Genomic DNA, 20318 nt, shown 5'->3' on the forward strand with positions numbered 1-20318 from the left:
ATGCATGCACAGATAATGAGTTGTGATCCCCATAATAATAGAATTGTGTACCACATGCAGAATCACCATTGAGGGGAGCATGATCAGCTGTCACAGCCTCTGTTGTGTCAATGCCCTGTGCTCCATGTGTCCATGCAGGGGGCGCATCTTCCCCATTCCTTCCCACACAGGAATAAACCATTCCATGGCAGGAACTTTGCTCACATCTATCCATTCTCCATATCAGCACCACTGCCTTCATTTTGGACAGCCATCTTTGATACAACGCTGAACTCATTGAAACTTGTTCTCTTGGCCTCTCTTCCTGCCCTTCTTTAAATCACTTGCTATAACCCAGATCTGCCAAGTTATAATCATTGTATTGGGTCCTCTGGATTCTTAAAAAGCACTCTGTGGGCCAGGCACAGTGGCTCACGCCTGTAATCCCAGTTCTTTGGGAAGCCTGAGGTCAGGAGTTCGAGACCAGCCTGGCCAACATGGTGAAACCCCCATCTCTACTAAAAATACAGAAATTAGCCGGGCATGATGGTGTGCATCTGTAATCTCAGCTACCCAGGAGGCCGAGACAGGAGAATCGCTGGAACCCGGGAAGCAGAGGCTGCAGTCAGCCAAGATCGCGCCACTGCACTCTAGTCTGGATGACAGAGCAAGACTCTGTCAAAAAAAAAAAAAAGGCACGCTGTGTGATTCTGATGCACCCCAATCCTTGAGAAGCACTTTTGTCCACTGGAAGCAGAGCACACACCTGATCTTGACCCTTTCCACACAACAAATCATCCAGGGCTACCAGAAAGCACCATAACTTACTGGCTTTTCCCAACTTGTCTCCCAGAGACATTTTCAGCCTAATTTCCACCCTTCCCTTCTAGATCCCCACCATTCTAGATCCCCACCATCCCTGCCCCGTTTTAAGTTTGCCTCTATTTGCCTAAAAACATATGGACGATTCCATATGGACTGAGCGTGAAAGAAATGTAGTTCCTCAAAGTAAATTAAGGAGCTGTTTTCAGAGGAAAGGAAATGGATGGTGGATAGGCAAGAAAAGGTGGCCCACTAGAATTGTATATGGTGCTGCATATTGTGCTGTATACATATATGGTGCATGCGTATGTGTACATATGTGTACATGTATACATTACATGCACATATACCATATGTATGTATATGGTGCTGTAGGTATATATGTATGCATATACCATAAACATGCACATGTATATACCATATACATGTACATGTATAGGCATGTATATATATGTATATGTATATATGTATATGGTATATATATGTACATGTATATGCACATCGTTAATTCTCATTCCCTGAATCTGTTTTGCTATTTAGCCCTCATCCCTGTGCCTTAGAATAGCCTATAATGTCTTCCGCATTCTTAAGGGCCTTCTCATCTCCTGCTTATCTTCAATACCCAGCTCAAATATTGTCTTTGTGCAGCAATCCTCAATGCTCCTGAGCACCCTGTGGTTCTGCTCAGTCACGCACACATGCCAGGATTAGATCACTTCCCTCAAATGTCGCTCTGCCAGATCTGACTCTTCACTCCACTGAGAACGCACTCAAGTGTGCATTCTCAGACCTTAGCACCTGCCTGGAACATGTGAGGTCGTCAAGGACATGTCTTGATTGAGTGAAGTCCATCAGCACAAAGTCACTTGGGCACAAGTGTCTTGCTGTGGGATAAAGGGTAGCATTTGTGAACTCTGGGTTGAGGAACTATGTGGCAATTCACACTTAGCAGGTCAGATATATCTCAGAGCTAAGCTGCCCAACCTACTCATTTTCTTTCTGTTGTTTTGTTTGTTTCCCAGTGACCTTCAGTGACTGTAAGGGAAATGACAAGCTACGCTATGAGGTCTCAAGCCCATACTTCAAGGTGAACAGCGATGGAGGCTTAGTTGCTCTGAGAAACATAACTGCAGTGGGCAAAACTCTGTTCGTCCATGCACGGACCCCCCATGCAGAAGATATGGCAGAACTCGTGATTGTCGGGGGGAAAGACATCCAGGGCTCCTTGCAGGTAACACATCTGTTTGAGATAACTTGGGTTCAAGGAGGACATTAGGTTCTATCTGTCTTATGTGGAAAGTGGGTCTTTAATTTATTATGTTTGCTAAGATTCTTTTTGTTATTGTTGTTGCAAATGACAGAAATCCAACTCTAAAAATGTAGAGGAGGGGCAGTGGGAATTAATTGATTCGTGTAACTAATTTAGGGATAGTTCATGGATTAATTCATGAAACTATTTTAGGGATACTTCTGCCTTCAGGTATGGCTATGTACTGGTGTCCAAATCAGCTTTAATCCGTATGCTTCTCATGGCTCCATTTTCCTTTTATTAGATGTACTGAGACAGTCACATCTCTCCCTACCTCCCAAGGTGGAGGTCTCAGCAACTACCCTCATTCTCCTGGTCTGAAGTCGCCTGAGAAAGCATCTCTTCAAGACGATGCTAACAAAGCCTTGGAATTCAGTCTCATAGGTTAGATCATGTGTCCACCCCTGAACTAAACATGGTGTCCATTGGGTTGTGATGTTCTGGTTGGCCACGTCTCGGTCATATTTCTTTTCCTGAAGCCAGGGCAGAGTCAGCCCTATTCACCTGAAAACACATGGACTGAGAGTGAAAGAAATGTGGTTCCTCCAAGTAAATTAAGGAGCTGTTTTCAGAGGAAAGGAAATGGATGGTGGATAGGCAAGAAAAGGTGGCCCACTAGAATTGTATATGGTGCTGCATATTGTGCTGTATACATATATGGTGTATGTGTATGTGTACCTATGTTACATGTATACATTACATGCACATATACCATATGTATGTATATGGTGCTGTATGTGTACCTGTTGTACATGTATGTGTATACCATATACATGCATATGTACTTTATACTTATGTGTATATGTATACATACATATGGTATATGTGCATGTAATGTATACACATATGTGTACATCCACATTTAATACATCAAAGATATCTCAAACCTAAGCAGCCCAACCTACTCATGCTCCTCCTGTTGTTTTGTTTTGTTTCCCAGTGACCTTCAGTGACTTCAGTGTATCTATGTGTGTATATGTATATATGTATATGTAATTGTTTATGGTTCTGTATACGTATATGGTGTATATGTATGTCTATACATATACATTTGCATTTAACAGGTCATAGGTATCTCAGAGATAAGCTGCCCAACCTACTCATGCTTCTTCTGTTGTTTTGTTTTGTTTCCCAACGACTTTTGGTGACTTCAGTATATATATATGTGTATATGTGTATACGTATGTACAGGCATACACATACTGTATATGCACATATACTGTGTATATGTATGTGTGTATATACATACACACATGGTATATCTGTATTATATGTGTGTGTAATTGCATATGGTGCTGTATGTGTGTATGGTGTATATGTATATCTATATACTGTGTATATGTATGTGTGTATAAACATACACACATGGTATATCTGTATTATATGTGTGTGTAATTGCATATCGTGCTTCTCATTTGTCAGGCAGCAGTGCTTGTTCCCTTCCACAAGCACATGCATGCAGATCCCTGCACTCCCACACATATGCATACACTTTATGCGTGTCACAAACTGCCATTCAGGCTTCCCGATTGTGCCATTCAGGCTTCCCGATTGTGCCATTCAGAGACTTTTTGCTACCACTGACTCATGCCTTCTTCACCAGGAGCTCAGGGACTCCACCTTCATGAGAAAAGGAGGGCAAGACACATAGCAGGATTCCAGCCAAACAATGACTTAACGATGGCATGCCCCTGCTTGGCATGCCTCGCCTTCTCACCTACCTGCAAGCTTGGTCTTCCTCGATTTTTCACAGCCCCTAATTCACATCCCTTTTCTCCACCTGCCATATTACCCACATTCCTGCTTGATCTACTCATTTTATTCAGTGGTGGAGCGAGCGTGGGTCACACAGCTGGGAGCAGACAGTACAACTGGCAATGTGAGAGTTACCTTCCTGCCAGTGCTGTCTGTGTGATCTTGAGAGCATCATGTAGCTTCTTTATCTGCAGAATAGAGAGGTTAAACAGCCTGCAGTGGCAAATAAGTGGCTCATGTGCCACCCTACTGTCACCGTGCTCGTGGCAGATATTGCTAATAACCCCTGGCTTAGCCTGAGTATCCTTCTCAGTGCAATGCTTCTGGAACCTACTATCAATTGATCATTTAGTGATGTTTCTGAGGATGGAATCTATCTGCCATTCCTGGGCTGGATGAACTTCACAATTCCCCTTCAATATCTGTGAAGCTGTGAGTTAAGGGTAGATGGCAACCTAAAAACGAATGTACGGCATGTCATTCTTGTTTCAGAGCAAACTGGATATTGGTGAATTCATACCAGTATGGAAATCCACTGATACCACAAAGGCAAGCTTTTCTCTTACTTAGCCATGACCATTTTCACAGCATCTCACTAATCTGTGATATAAATTATGTGGCAAATATCTGAAGCAACAAAGTTGCCAGGATATACAGCAAAAACAGTGTTTCATAGAAACATGGAAATGGTATGGTAAGGGGGTTTGCCCATGGGCTTGAATGCATTTAGATAGCGTTTGTTCTTCACGAATGGTGGCTCATCTTTCTATCTGGAAAAGATGCTGTCATCGTATTTTGCTTGAAAGAGAGCAGAAGAGGTTCTGGGCAGGTTCTCGGGACTAACCCCACCTTGAGGGGCTGGGAGAGCTGGGTTCATTATGAAAACTCAGCCACGCATTGTTGGTTCCTCAAGTTTCTGTGAGATGCCATCCAGAGACAAAGCTCCCCTGAGCCCTGGCTGTTTCTTGCTTGCTGCTCTCTGTACGCATTTTCAACAAAACTTGCCTGTGATTGTTTTTGCTTCTTATAAAGGGGGCGGAGGCTGCCGTGTCCTTCAGTTTGCCAGACTTCAGCAGAATGGGGCATTCATCTCCCACATTCAGTAATTTTATGAGATTTGAAAAAAGGCTTTGTGAAGATGTGTAGCTGTGTCCTTCATAAAAACGCCTCAAAAAAGGAAAAAAAAATAAAAAGAAAATGAAGGGAAAACAAAATAGATAGCAAAAGAATCCCTCTGAAGAGAGCGCATACCTCAGTGGATATGCACGTGGTATGTTTGCAGGTCCTACTGTGTGCAGCCAAGTGGGCCAGCTGCTAGAGAAGAAAATCAGTGAGTGCCTGAGTCAGCTCAGCTCCTGTTGGGGAGGGAATATGAATGTGTGCATTGATGCTTGGGTACCAGGCAGGGAGCTAACAGTGATGGATGATCTGTGCATTTGGAGAGGGGAGAGGTCAAGGGGAGCTGGGCTGGTCCTCAAAGCATCAACCATGTGCCACGTGTTGCTCCATGGGCCACAAACCCTGACTCATGTAATCTCCTTAGCAATTGGAGGCAGATGCTACTGTCTTCTGCCTCATAGTGACTTTTTACTGATTTTACTGATAGAGGAACTGAGGCATAAAGAGGCAAGTGACATTTCCAAGGTCTAAAAATGAATAACAAGCTGGATGGAAATGAGACTTGAGCCTGGGCAGCTTGGCCCCTGGGTCTGTGCCTCCAACCCCTCCATGAGCTGGACTTTGAAGGACGGGTCATTGTGCATAGTTGGGAGGGTCTACGAGGAAAATGTTGGACTGTTTGCATGGTGCTTCTCTTCATAGCTGTGTTACCTTCAGTCGATTGCTTTACCTCCTGAGCCTCTATGTAGTTTTGATTTTTTCGTCTGTAACATAGGGATAATAGACTTGTTTGGATCTTCATGTGGATTAAATGAGACAATACACGTAACAGTAATACGTAGCACTCAGCTGATGCTACAGCAATGACCAACACTGATGCTTACATAATACTTACTATGTGCTAAACCCTGGGTTTATTCAAGTCTTTCATCCTCACAACAACATGCTGAGGGAAGCTGTTACTCTTACTGGTGCTATTATCATTTGCATCTCCTGGGTGAGGAGACTGAGACACAATGGGGCTGTTTCTTGCTCTGGCCACTTAACTAGTAGGTGGCAGAACTAGGGCCCAGACCAGACCTTAGCAGCATGGCTCTGGAGCTCTCCTCTTTTTTTTTTTTTTTTTTTTTTTTTTCTTTTTGAGATAGGGTCTCGGTCCTGTCTCACAGGCTGGAATGCAGTGGTACAATCTCAGCTCACTGCAACCTCCACCTCCTGGGTTCAAGTGATTCTCCTGCCTCAGCCTTCTGAGTGGCTAAGATTACAGGCACCCACCACCACACCTGCCTACTTTTTGTATCTTTATTAGAGATGGGTTTTCACCATGTTGGCCTGGCTGGTCTTGAACTCCTGACCTTAAGTGATCCTCCCGCCTCAGCCTCCCAAAGTGCTGGGATTATAGGTGTGAGCTGCAGTGCCCAACCTGGAGCTCTCTGCTTTATCAGTAGCCTCTATTGGCTCACCATCTGGAACAGAGTAAGCCTGCACAATATTCACTCCCACAAATGCAGTTACAACAGAGGCAAGCAAGGCCTGCAACCCAGAATGTCAGATCGTCAGGACCAGCTCAGTGCCCTTCCCACTTTCCCTCTTCCCGTGGCTGAACCTGATAGAACACTCCTGTGGCTGCCTGTAAATTCTGACCCTTGATATCTGGCTCCCACTCTGCATCCCTCTCCCTTGCACCCTGTGTTCTGCTTCTTCCCAGCCCTTTGGTTGGTGATGCTGTCGTACAGCCTGGCTGCAATTCATCTTCTCATTCTCAGCCGGGAAATCTGCAGTTCCCGGAGGTGATTTGGCTCCACCTCAAGGATTAGCCTGCACACCCATGTACCCCACACAAGCCAGGGTCCAGCATCCCAGGGTCCACTTTTCTGGGCCAGAGGAAGCTGGAACAGAAAAGGAATGCTAAATAAAAGCATGGGAACATGTGGGCAGACAGGATGGAGACAGCATCTAAAGACCAGGAGGAGGGATTCTAGATTGATATGACAGGAGCTAAGGAGCCATTGTAGGTTCTTAAGCAGAGAAACAAGCAGGATAAAAATAATCCTTGGTGGTGTTCACCCAGGAGCCTTGACTGGAGTAGAGAGAGACTAGAGCTACTAGTTAAATTAATAGCTACCACTATTTTTTGAGAACTGATTTCATGGAGCTTTCTTACGGTCATGCATCTTAGTCTATGTTTAGCCTATGTTATTTCTAATTCTCACAACCTCCCTGTGGGGTTGCTGAGATTACCCCTTCCTGCAGGTATGAAAACCTGGCCAAGGGACCCTAACTTGAAACTGAAGGAAATGAGATTGAAATTCTGGCCTCTGCCTAAATACCCATTCTCCTTCCTGCCACTTTGCTGCTAGAAGGCTGTGCCACTGGGGAGGCTGCTGCCGTTGCGCATGGGTCTAGGAGATGAGAGCATCAGTTAGAGCAACACGGGAGCAATGGAGGGAAACCAGATGCAAGATTTGCCAGAAAGGAAGAAAGAGCCAGGATCACGTATTTGGATGATTCCAGATTGTCTAGCCTGGAGGATGGAGATGAATTGGACCAGTTGGGAAAGAAATGTTAGGGAAAGATGTCTAGTTAGGCTTGAGTGTGTTGATTTATATGCTTCTAGGGACATCTTTATAGAGATGGCCAGGAGTCAATGGACAATACGGGACTGGCTGCTAGAGTACAAATTTGAAGGAAGAACAGCATAGTGGTGGGAGTTTTGGCTTATGTTGAACATGAGTGGGTTCAAATTTCTGCTATGCCACTTACTCACTGTGTGACTTGGGCAAGTGACTCACTTATCTGAATCCCAATATCCTCATCTATCAAATAGGGATAAGAATAGTCTATGTCACAGAGTTGTTCTCCTGGGCATAGCACCAGACATCAAGGGACAGTTCCCATCAGTGCTATAATTTTGGAACCTTAGGAGGAAGGATGAGGAACTGAGGGCTAACTGTATTCACTGAGGCCCTGAGACAGAAGCCAGAGATGGGGAACAGGAAGAGAAAGTAAAGCCAATGAAAAGAAAGAGAAGGCATGCTCAGAGAGGTAGGTGGGACCGCCAGCCTAACCAAAACAGGGGCGATTTCACACTTGCTCATTTCATGTCACTGTGTTTTGGAAGGAAAGATTCTCTAAGGCAAATATAATCACAGTGAAGCCTATTTTAGCTGTGGTAACTGGAGCCTGGCTCTTCTTTAATAAAAGGAGCCTGGCCTCTCTTATTTTTACCTGCTACTTATGACCCTGTCTCACCTGCAAAACGTATACCCCAAATCTGTGAAGTCTGATTGTTAATGACTTAATTATAGACTCACAAGCTATTTCTGCATTTTTAATGGGCTTCCCAGAATCTAGTACGTGCCTGGGTTATGTAAGATCACCTTAGATCTGAGTAGGCAGAAGAGCAGTTTAATTCCAAGTCTTTTGATAGGCTCTGACAAATTGCTATGGAAGATAGTGAGGTTAACCTTCCATGCACAAAAGGGCTCTCCTGTCTGTGGAAGGTCATGATGAACCTGACACACCAAGTTATGTCTGGATGGAATCATGACTTTTCCCCACCAAATCTGCTGTTTCTCATGGCCCAACAAGGATGAAACGAAAAACAGTGGATGAGGGGTCTGCGTGTGTGTTTGTGTGCACACATGCGTGTTTACCTTGTATATAGTTTCAAAAGTTTACACAGAAAAGCTCTGTGCTTTGTTCGTCATGCAGAAATGTCTTTATCTGCCATATAAATGGGATTCAACAACTTCATTTTCCAGCCTGGCCAACAAAAACACTCACAAACGAAAAACACCATACTTATTCTTTCTTTCTGAGTTAAGAAATTGTAGCTTGCCTGACTATAGATCATGGCAAGTAATTCTGACATCAGTTAAAGAACCTGATGAAGTCAGGTTGGGAAGTGACATCAACGGGCTTAGAGGAATTTATTCTGACATTGGGTTTGAGAACTAAAGAGACTGTACCTCCAGGCTTCGTCTTGAAACATGGAATCCCACACACTCAGCAGTGGTAGAATTTAGATGCCTATGGCCAGGCAGCCAGGTCCTTACGAACAAAGCAAAAGTCTCCTATGGCCCAGGTTCCCATGGAGAGTTATGAGGGCCACAGGCTATAGGCTTGGATCCAGCTTCACTGCTCCCAGTCTGGAGTTATTCCTCAAATGCACCTGATCACTTCGCTCCTCTGCTTAATAGGCCCTCACTTCCTGATCAGCTCACCTGGCCTTGGAGATAAATTCTAAAGACAGCACATGTGTGAAAAGGTCCTTTGTGGTTTAGCCTGACTGATCTCTGCAGCCTTCTTTCAAGTCTCATTCCTGCTCATCTCTAAGTGGCTTGACCTGCGGAAATGTCACCTTCTCCAAGAGCCTTCCCTTCCTGTCACCCTTGCCTCTTGTCCCCATCCCAAGAAAGATCTCCCCTACTGGTCTAACTCTTGACATCAGTGCTTTTCCTTTCTAGCCTTCCTCTCAATTTGTAATTATGTATTTACTTTCTTGTTCAGGTGTTTAATGTCTGCCTTGGATGAATATAGGAACAGTCTCTTCCCTGCCTCCCTCCCTTCCTTGTTTCTTTCCCTTCTTCCTTCCTGTGTGTTCACCACTCTATCCTCAGCACCCTGCCCAGTGCCTGGCACATATTTTTCAGTAGATGCCTTTCGAATACATGGATGAGTGGAGCAAGTTACCCCTCTCACACCCTACATTGAACTGTTCCTCCTTCAATACCAAATCACTTGTGGTTTCTTGAATTGGCCAAGCTTTCCCATACCTTCACACTGGCTACTCCTCTGTCTGGACATTGTTCTCTCCACTGAGGTTCCACCTACCCTATGGTCAGCACCATCCATACTTCAGAAACAGCCAAGATTTTCCTTCTTTGGGAACAGCTCTCTGAATATCCCCCAGCTGGTTAGGTGTTCTTTCTCCAGGCTCCTGTAGATGTCTGCCTGGCTCTCTCTACTCATAGTACTAAACAAAACAGTCTGCTTTCTTCTGCTTATGCCTGTCTTAATGCTGAGCTCCTGAGCTGAGGGCCCTCGCTACCATGCAGCAGACTAAGATCACTCAGGGGCCAGACTACCTTGGCATGAATTCCAGTGCTGCATTTACTACCTCTGCTCCAGGTTCCTCAGCTGGAAAAGGGGTTCATAATTGTGTGAACCTCACGGGGATGCTGTGAGGATTCAATGAATCAACACATTTGTATTAGTCAAGGTTCTCTAAAGACACAGAACTAATATGATAGATGAATATATGAAGGGGAGTTTATTAGGAGAATTGACTCACATCATCACAAGGTAAAGTCCCCTAGTAGGCCATCTACAAGCTGAGAAGCCAGGAAGCCAGTCTGAGTCTCACAGCCTCAAAAGTAGGGAAGGTGATGGTGCAGCCTTCAGTCTGTGGCCGAAGGCCCCAGAGCTTCTGGCAAATCTCCGGTGTAAGTCCAACAGTCCAAAAGCTGAAGAACTTGGGGTCTGATGTTCAAGGCCAGGAAGCATCCAGCATGGGAGAAAGATGGAGGCCAGAAGACTCAGCCAGACTGCTCTTTCCATGCCTGGTTTTATGCTGGCAGCCGATTAGTTGATGCCCACCCAGATTGAGGGTGGGTCTGCCTCTCCCAGTCTACTGACTCAAATGTTAATATCATTTGGCAACACCGTCACAGAAACACCGGGGAACAATATTTTGCGTCCTTCAATTCAATCAAGTTGACACTCAATATTAACCATCACAGCATCCAAAGAACTTGGGACACTCGGTGTCCCACAAGAAATTGGAGTTATTCATAGTGATTGCATTGTTAAATCCAAACCTATGATGAATGTTCAGCTAATGAACGAGGCAAACTGAGATGACCCAGTCCTTCATCCATGCCCAGCATGACCAAATTCTATGATTTCTGCAACGTGTATAGATTCAGGATTATGGGTGAGCTTACACCATCACCATTCATTCCTCAGGTGCTCACTGTATAGGAAGCACCGACTAAACTTCCTAGAGAAGAGATTATTTCTGCAGGTCCACTTAACAGACTCCAAAAGACCTGGCAGTATTTAAAAGTTCATTGTGAACAATTTACACTTCTTAACTGGAAGTCAATACAAGTTGCCTCAATAAAGGGAAACTGGTCTCTTAATCAAGTTGCTTCAATTAAATGCAAAAAAAATATTTTTCCCTTTTTTGTCATGACAAGAATTTCTTAAAAATAAAACAAAGAAGGAAAGTTATGACAGAAGCTGAAAAGGCTAAATTTAAGACTCGTTTATCATGCTTGTTCATCATCATTGCAAACATGCAATTTAAAAGACGTAATTTTGGCTCCTAATCCAGTTTCAAGAATCAGGATGGAAATGGTTCCAAAAAAATAAAATAAAAGGAGCAATCAGTAGAAGGAGCCACTTGGGAGAAACAGTTGTTTTTGTTTTTAATTTTTTTAATAAAAATATAAAATATATCGTCAATTGCCCAAAAGCCAACGACACTGCTAATATGTCTCTTGCTCCATTGGGGGGTTACAACTTTTAAATCTACTACCTATCAGAATCTCAGGAATCATTTGGTAAGTAGCTTGAGGAAAACCTGGAGCTAATTGCCCCCTGTTTCTTTACACATACATTCATGGGGATATTTAGCGAAAATTTTTGTGGATGATACTAAGAGGCACCTGAAATGACCAAAAATCGGAAACAAATCACATATTTTTCAGCCATGTGATACTGAAAAGTTACCTAACTTCTCTGAGGTTCAGTTTTCTCATCTGTACAGTGGCCATAATACCCTGGCCTTGTATGGATGCCATCATGAGACACATTTAATAAAACAAGCGTCGTGCCTAATTCAGTGCCTCGTTAATGGATGATTCTCAATCACTGATCAATTATTCCTAAGTGAAGTAGCCAGTAAGTTGCTATCACTTCTATACATTTTTCCCCTCTTTCCTGATCTCACACGTTCTAGACAAAAATACTTTTGCACATTTGTTACTGATGTAAACTGCAATTATTTTCAACTCTGAGCCAACTGTTTGAATCTGTTTGTTTTGGCCACGATGCCGTCTAACCTTCAAGACACCTGTCACACTGCAGACATGTGACTTTATTTCTTTAAAACAAGAGTGACCCCCACCCACCTGTCTCAGTACCAGTCAGTGGCCTGTCAGAAACCAGGCTGAAACCAGGCTGCACTACAAGAAGTGAGTGGCAGGTGAGCAAGCAAAGCTTCATGTGTATTTACAGCCACTCCCCATTTCCCACATTACTGCCTGAGCTCTGCCTGCTCTCAGATCAGTAGCGGCGTTAGATTGTCATAGGAGCATGAACCCTATTGTAAATTGCACATGCAAGAGGTCTAGGTTGCACCCTCCTTATGAGAATCTAATGCCTGATGATCTACTGCTGTCTCCCATCACCCCGAGATAGGACCATGTAGTTGCAGGAAAACAAGCTGAGGGCTCCCATGGATTCTACATTACAGTGAGTTGTATACTTATCTCATTGTATGTTACAATGAACTAATAATAGAAATAAAGTGCATGATAAATGTAATGCACTTGAATCATCCCAAAACCGTCACCACCAACACCCTCAGTCCATGGAAAAATTGTCTTGCACAAAACAGGTCTCTGGTGCCAAAAAAGGTTGGGGACTGCTGCTCTAAATCGTTCCTGAAAATGAGAGCAACAAGCTCATGGTAAATTAATTACCTTGTCTCTAAACCATCTCACATTGACTGGGAGTGACATGGATTCTGTTGAGTTGGGTGATTATATCAATCTTGCTTACATGAAATATGTTTTACAACAATCCCAGTGGAGAATGAATCTGCACATTTGCTGTGACCATAAAGAAATGATGAGTTAAAGATGTGGATACTTAATATGCCCTGATTTAACAAGTGTGATAACTTCAAAAAACCTGTGAAGTACCATGCTCCATGGCAAAAGCCTCCCCAGGTACTATTAAGGAAAATTAGTATCCATTTAAGTGTCACCTAAATTGGAGAAAATATATAGCTTGAAAATTATTGTACGGATCCAAGAATTGGGCCTAGAATTCGACAATAGGCTGTTACATCTTGACACATGCCTAAATTGTTATGTTTATGTGGCTGTTAGCTCCAGGATACTATTCAAATATAGATAAAAAGACATCCTTCAATTCATTAATTTAAATAGATAACAGATTACTTTAAGGATCAGAATCTAAGAAAACTATATTCTGGAGATTAATTTTAATTGAAATGCTTGGGGGAAAAACTGATCCCATAGAAAGTATAGATAACTAAAATTGGCTTCTTTTTGGCTTTTGAAAATTCTAAATTTTGTTTTATACAGGAGCATGGTCCAATAGAAATGTAATGAAAGCCACATATGTCATTTGAAGTTTTCTTATAGTCATGTTAAAAAACGAAACCAGTGAAATTAATTTTAATAATATACAATAACTGTATATATGAGTGTGTGTGTGTGTGTGTGTGTGTGTGTGTATATATATGTATACCAGATATATCTAACATATCATTTCAACAAGTGATCAAGGCCGGGCACAATGGCTCACACTTGTAATCCCAGCACTTTAAGAGGCCAAGGCAGGCGGATCACCTGAGGCCAGGAGTTTGAGACCAGCCTGGCCAGCATGGTGAAACCACGTCTCTACTAAAAATACAAAAATTAGCTGGGCGTGGTGGTGCATACCTGTAATCCCAGCTACTCAAGAGGCTGAGGCAGGGGAACTGCTAGATCATACCATTGCACTCTAGTCTGGGCAACAGAGCAAGTGAGACTCTATCTCAAAAAAAAAAAAAAAATCAACATGGACATTATTCATAAGATACCTTTTTACATTCTTCTTTTCATATTAAGTCATTGAAATGTAGTATATATTTTATGCTTAAGGCACATCTCAATTTAGAGTATTTAATTTTTAAGTACTTAATAAGCAGAAGTAGTGAATAGCTACGGATTTGATAGGATGCTCTGCAGTTCTACAGTAATATTGCATATTTTGAAAGGATGAAAAAGATCATTCACTGATTTCCTACTACATGTTAGAGCATTGCCTTTGGCCTTAGAGCCCCTCACACATCCATCTGTTTTTCTCCTATAGCTAGCCTGTTCCTATATTCCAGATGCAGAAGTAGCTCAAGCTCAGAAAAGTTAAGTAACTTAACCAATGCCGTCATCCATCAGTAAGTGGCAGGACTGGAAGTTGAGCTGGGCCTTCTGATTTTGTGAGGTCATTGCTATTTTGATAATACTGACGTTTATGGCAGAACTATTGTGCTTTTCTATTTTTCAGTAAATTTACTGAAATAGCATAGGAAATTAAAAAGTAGTTATTAATAAAAATAAATCCAGAGTTGAGCAAAACTCCTAAAGAAATTTTAGGAAGGTGGGCAAGCCCTGTATTGTCATGACACATTATAAAAACTTTTCCTGTGAATAGAACCTTTACAAAAAGAACCTCGTGGAAACAGCACGAGGTTTCTAAATGTAAATTTCTCCCAGCCCAGGGACCTGATCTCATTCATCTTCGTAGTCCCAGAGGCTAGAGAAAACATCTTGCGTTTATATTTTTAAAACTATAATTTACAACTTTGTTTATATATGCATTATCCGATTTAAGCTCACAAGAATGCCTGGATGCAGATGGTGTGATTTTTGTTTTCTGAGTGAGGAAAGTGAGACTCAGAGGTGGGTCTTAGGTCGTGGTCGTGGAGTTGGTTGAGTGGCAGCCAGTGCGGCCATCCACAGGCTTTCTCAAGTGCATCGCTGCAGCCATAGTTAGCTCCCCAGCAGCTGCTCGGGGCTTTCACGTAGATGGAATATAGTGTTGTCAGAGGTAAATTTCCACCTAGTATCTAGGATAGAACAAGATAATGTAATAAAATGTACATTTTCTAGGCTCTCTGATATGCTTCTATGCTCCTATCTCTTATTATTACCATAAATCAAATACTAGTCAATTCTAAATGTAAATATAGGGATGATAACCTCTTTTTACAATTCCTCTCTTATCTGCAACTCCCAGAGCGATTCACATGGAGACACTTTGTCAGTGCAGGCTTTGCGGTCGGCATGACTCCTATTAGAGATTAAATGACATAGAGTAATCTCAAAGTAGTTAGAAATAAAAATTAATACAAAACTGTGCAAAACTCCTAGAGAAATTTTAGGTAAGTAGACAAGTCCTGTGTCATCATGACCCATTAATAAAACTTTCCTCATGAACAGAACCTTTGGAAGTAGAATCTCATGGAAACAGCATGAGGTTTCCAAATGTAAATGTCTGCTAGGTCTCTCTGTAAGAGATGGGTTGGCTGGGGGCGGTGGCTCACACCTGTAATCCTATCACTTTGGGAGACTGAGGCAGGTGGATCACAAGGTCAGGAGTTCAAGACCAGCCTGGCCAAGATGGTGAAACCCCATCTCTACTAAAAATACAAAAATTATCCGGGCGTGGTGGCAGGTGCCTGTAATTCCAGCTACTCGGGAGGCTGAGGCAGGAGAATCACTTGAACCCAGGAGGCAGAGGTCACAGCCAAGATCACGCCACTGCAGTGTAGTCTGGGCGACAGATCAAGACTCCTTAAAAAAAAACAGAGAGATGGGTCTACATTTCTGAAGGCAAAAAAAAAAATCTCCAGTGATGAGAGAATATAGTGTTTGATAAAGACCATGGATTTTCTCTATTTGATTCTTTGTTCTTAACACCCAAAAATTAGGCAGTAAAGAAACAGGGAAAGAGGTACCATCTATTCAGTCTTTTTCCACCCAGCACATGGGATGATCAAATTACATGGTCTCATCCAAAGTTTTCAGACAGAAGCCTGAATGTTTGTAGAAAAATTAGCCTATTTGTCCCTAGCCAAATAGATCCTCCAGTCTACCCATGTTGGGCAGATGCCTGTGGACTTTTGGACCCTGTGGCCTGGGAGTGATTTGTGATAGTTGCCAGGGTGGCATCTGCTCTTGGGCCAGACTGTTGGTGCTGTTTGATTCTCAGCTCAGTTGCTTTTTTAAGCAGTGCCAAGTCTAGTCTCAAGATATACAGATAAACAGGAAGCATATTCAGCTTGTCCCAAGGCCTAATCTCATCATAGTTGATGTTGTCTTGTTTTGATGGCTTCTATTAAATAAGTAGAAACCTCTTTTCCTCTGGTCCATACCCCTTAGAAGTGCCACATTTAAAAAATAAGAAGAATGCCTTCATCTCACTGGGGCCCATAGCAGGGGCAGATATTGTTATTTGCTGAATTGCTTCTATCTTTCTTAATTAGGCAAGAAGTAGCAACGATCAAAAAACAAATATTTTATGTAGGTGGCCATCAAAACATAAGACAACTGTTTTTCTTCCAGCAGAAAACCAATTTGGCAAACACTTGTTTTTCTTTCTCTATCACACAAAGAAAGTCAATTCTCTAAGAAAAAGGATAGAAAAAGAAAAGACAAGAAAACTTTTAAATAATATCCCATATATGTTTTGAGAATTTTATACATCAATACATTAAAACGTAGGCAGGAAAATTTCAAATGCAAACAAAAATCACATCTTATAGCTCTTAGCAATTCCTTGTCTTCAAAGACTGGAGGAAATAGCCCACTGGGAAGGCCTTTAACAGAGCAGGTGCTTCCCTAGGGGAAGGAATAACTACAGATATTTGAGGGCTACTCAAAGGCAAAAGGGCTCAAAAAACTTCAGACTGTCTTCCAAGCAACAGCCCCAGAATGCCTCCTAGATAGTGAGGCTGCCTTCAGTTGGCCTGAGATTGTTGCTCTGACCCTGGTGACCCCACCCTTCCTCTTCAGCCTTGTTACAAACAATTCAGAAGGGAGGATTGTGAAATCTTTCCTGCTGCTCTTTCTCTCTTCTGCCAATCAGAGAAGATTGGACATGAGATCCAAGAGAGGGCTTTCCCTTTCCCTGATGGCTACACTGTTTCTCCTGCCTCCCAGCTGTTTATGGAAATCAGATGGTTTCCTCAACTGTCTGTCTTTCTACAGCAAATCCTTTGACAGAGAATGTGCATTGTCAACCAACCCCTTCATCAAGTCAGGCAAATTAGGATTCCTTTGACAGTAACTTTTTACAACTTCCTTCCTTTGAAGATATAAAGCTTTAAACAGTGGTAGTTCTCCGGGAGACCCAAGGAATGGTCTGAAAACTATAACCAGACTTTTTCTGAAGACCACCTCCTGCCTATCACTCTTACTCCAGAGGCCTGTGTATTCTTTTTTTTTTTTTTTTTTTTTTTTTTTTGGTAAAGGCGTCTGCTGTGAATTTAAGTCAACTAATCAAAATGCATTATTTCTGTCCTTGCATTGTCCATTCTCATAAACCCTGGTTAACACAGATAATTGAGACTTGACTGCTTTTTTATTCCAAGTCCCTTACTCGATTTGGCCCGTGTTAACAAAGCCTAGTCTCTAAGAGCATGACCATCAGTCTTATTTACCTTGTTATCTGTAATTTCCTCTTTCCCTCAGGCCTTTGCATAATATTTTCTCTGAATGGAAGGGGAGGATAAGAAAGAAGACCTAAAAACTGAATTTTTAAAATACAAACAGAAAAAAAGCTCCCTGTATTTTCCCAAATTCTGCATAAATAAAATTATATGCTCCATAATGGTAGAGATTTGACTGACTTATTCGTTGCTATAAATCTAGCACTTACAATATCTGGCTCTGAATATATAATTTCTTAATGACTTAGCAAATGCCAGAGACAGAATGAATATTGATGTTAATAAGGCAGATCGTAGTCAATTTAGCTCAAACGCTGTGCGAGGCACCACTTTAAGTGCATTTCTTACATTAAGTCATATAATCTTTATAATAACTCTATAATATAGGTCCTATTTTATCTTCATTTTACAGGTGAATAAAGGAAGACGGGAAGAACATACGTGACCAGCACAGGGTCATACACCTATAATATTTTGGAGATATACTTTTGCACTCACACTCTTCAAAAAAACATTTAACATTTAACATTTATCCTTTTTGTCAAAATAGAAAAATATGAACAGTAAAGTAGATTCAGATTGGTTGAATAGCTGTATCCAAAAGGGTTAAAATATAATCTGTGTTGTCCTGGAGAATGATTTCTGCAAGCAGAAATCTAATTGAATTTAATTGCTTTCATCCCAGTGATGGAGACGAAGATATGAAGACAAGTTGGTTACTTTGAAACTTTCATAGCTCAGACATTCCGGTTGTACAACAGCCTTGAGTTTCGAAAAGAACTCAAGCATCTATAAGGATTGACTGAAATTAATAAATTGATACTCAGCAGGTATAAATATGAAGCCCAATAGATGGGCAAAAGAATTTCTGAAACACAGGTTGGGGGTGATACAAAAACGACTTGGTTGATGAGGTATTCATGCTCCTGGACCTGTGCCAACTCCCTCTCTACAGGTTTCTGCCCTTATTGCTACTCTGTAATTATTCATCCTTAATTTATTGCTCTTCACCTGGAGCACCACTCTAAGGCTTTTCCATTTACCTAAAGCAGTAAGGCCTACCCTAGTGCCTACAGTTTTCTGCAGCTGGCCTTGCGAGTTCCTCTGCTGAGAAAAGTTCATATCATCCATTTCAGTTCCTTTTTCCATCTCTGTGTACCCCTAACTCCTTCCCTCCCTCTCAGAGAAAGACCGATTCTTCCTCCTTTTCATGACATATCCCTTCACTTGTACCCTGGAACTCACTCTTTTCTGCCTCTTTCTTCATTCAGCATTTCCCCTCACACTCTTACATCTTAAATTTTCCCTCCTCTGTGAATCCTCCCCCAGCCTCCAAATGTGGTCAAATCTTCCCATGCTAAACCAAACTATTTCTCCTTCAAATCGCTGCCTTCCTTTCCCAGTCTTCTTGAAAGCCATCTTCACTCAACATCTCTATTTCCTTGCAAGTTCATACCTTAATATTCCAAAATGGAACTCCTATCCTCAACATTTTGCTGAAAATTCTCTCTTTTGAAGGTCATGGAAACTGAACAGCTGATTTCCTTCAACTGTTTCTTAGTCCTGAGCCTGCATGAAGTCTCTGAAGCAATTAATTTTTAATTTTAATTTTATTGAAGTAAAATTTACATGACATAAAATTAACCAAGTGATACTTAATAACTTTCTAATGTTGTGCAACCACACTACCTTTATCTAGTTCCAAAATGTTTCTGTTAACCCAAAAGGAAACTCTATACCTATTAAGCATGTTCTCCCTTCCCCAGCTCCTGGCTTTATGTATCACCTATTTTTATATATAATATAAATGAAATCATACAATACTTGGGCATTTATGACTGGCCTCTTTTTTTTTTTTTTTTTTTTGAGATGGAGTCTCGCTCTGTCACCCAGGTTGGGGTTGGAGTGCAGTGGTGTGATCTTGACTCACTGCAAGCTCCGTCTCCTGGGTTCACGCCATTCTCCTGCCTCATCCTCCTGAGTAGCTGGGACTACAGGTGCCTGCCACCACGCCTGGCTAATTTTTTGTATTTTTTAGTAGAGATGGGGTTTTACTGTGTTAGCCAGGATGGTGTCAATCTCCTGACCTCATGATCTGCCTGCCTCGGCCTCCCAGAGTGTTGGGATTACAGATGTGAATGACTGGCCTCTTTTGCTTTGCATAATGTTGCAAGGTTCGTCCACATTATAGCATGTATCACTACTTCATTCCTTTTTAGGGATAAGCAATATTCCGTTATGTGGATGGACCACAAATTGTTTACCCATTCGTCTGTTGATGGCCATTTGGGCTTTTTTGACTATTACGAACAACACTGCTACCAACCTGTGTGTAAATGTATTTGAGTACTGATTTTTTATTTGTAAATACAGTGACAATAATGCTACAAAAACATTGCATACTTACAAGATTTATGAATTACATAATTTACAATGATTGAGTGTGGGCAGCTCTATTATCTGAATTTCATTAAGATGATGCTACAAAAATAATAATTGTTAGTAATAATAATGCTACAAAAATGTCGTATACTTGCAAGATTTACAAATTACATAATTTATGATGATTGAATGTGGGTGGCTTTCTTATCTGGATTTCATTAAGATACTCAGGATTCTTTACAAACATGCTAGGCTAAGTTTCCACTTAGAGCAAGATCTCTTAAAAAAAAAAAAAAAAAAACCCTGCTTATTGACCACAACAGCCAGACCCGGGCCTCTTTCTGCCTACTGTCACCATAACTCTAGTTATAACTTGTTTTTGGGCTTGTACCTAGGAGTGGAATTGCTGACTCAAATGATAATTCTATGTTCAACTCTTTGAGAAACCACCCAACTGTCTCCTAGGAGTGGAATTGCTGG

General features: G+C 41.8%; 1 protein-coding gene across 1 annotated transcript in view; it reads left to right on the forward strand.

Moving 5' to 3' along the window:
* CDH13 (cadherin 13) overlaps nucleotides 1-20318 on the forward strand; it is a gene marked incomplete at its 5' end in the record, with an annotated part of 1173335 nt that overhangs the window by 405306 nt on the left and 747711 nt on the right. Inside the window, 1 exon segment of the mRNA NM_001133193.1 lies at nucleotides 1824-2032. Coding sequence (NP_001126665.1) covers nucleotides 1824-2032 — 209 coding nt within the window.

The sequence above is a fragment of the Pongo abelii genome, chromosome 18, assembly GCF_028885655.2.
Source record: "Pongo abelii isolate AG06213 chromosome 18, NHGRI_mPonAbe1-v2.0_pri, whole genome shotgun sequence".
NCBI lineage: Eukaryota > Metazoa > Chordata > Mammalia > Primates > Hominidae > Pongo > Pongo abelii.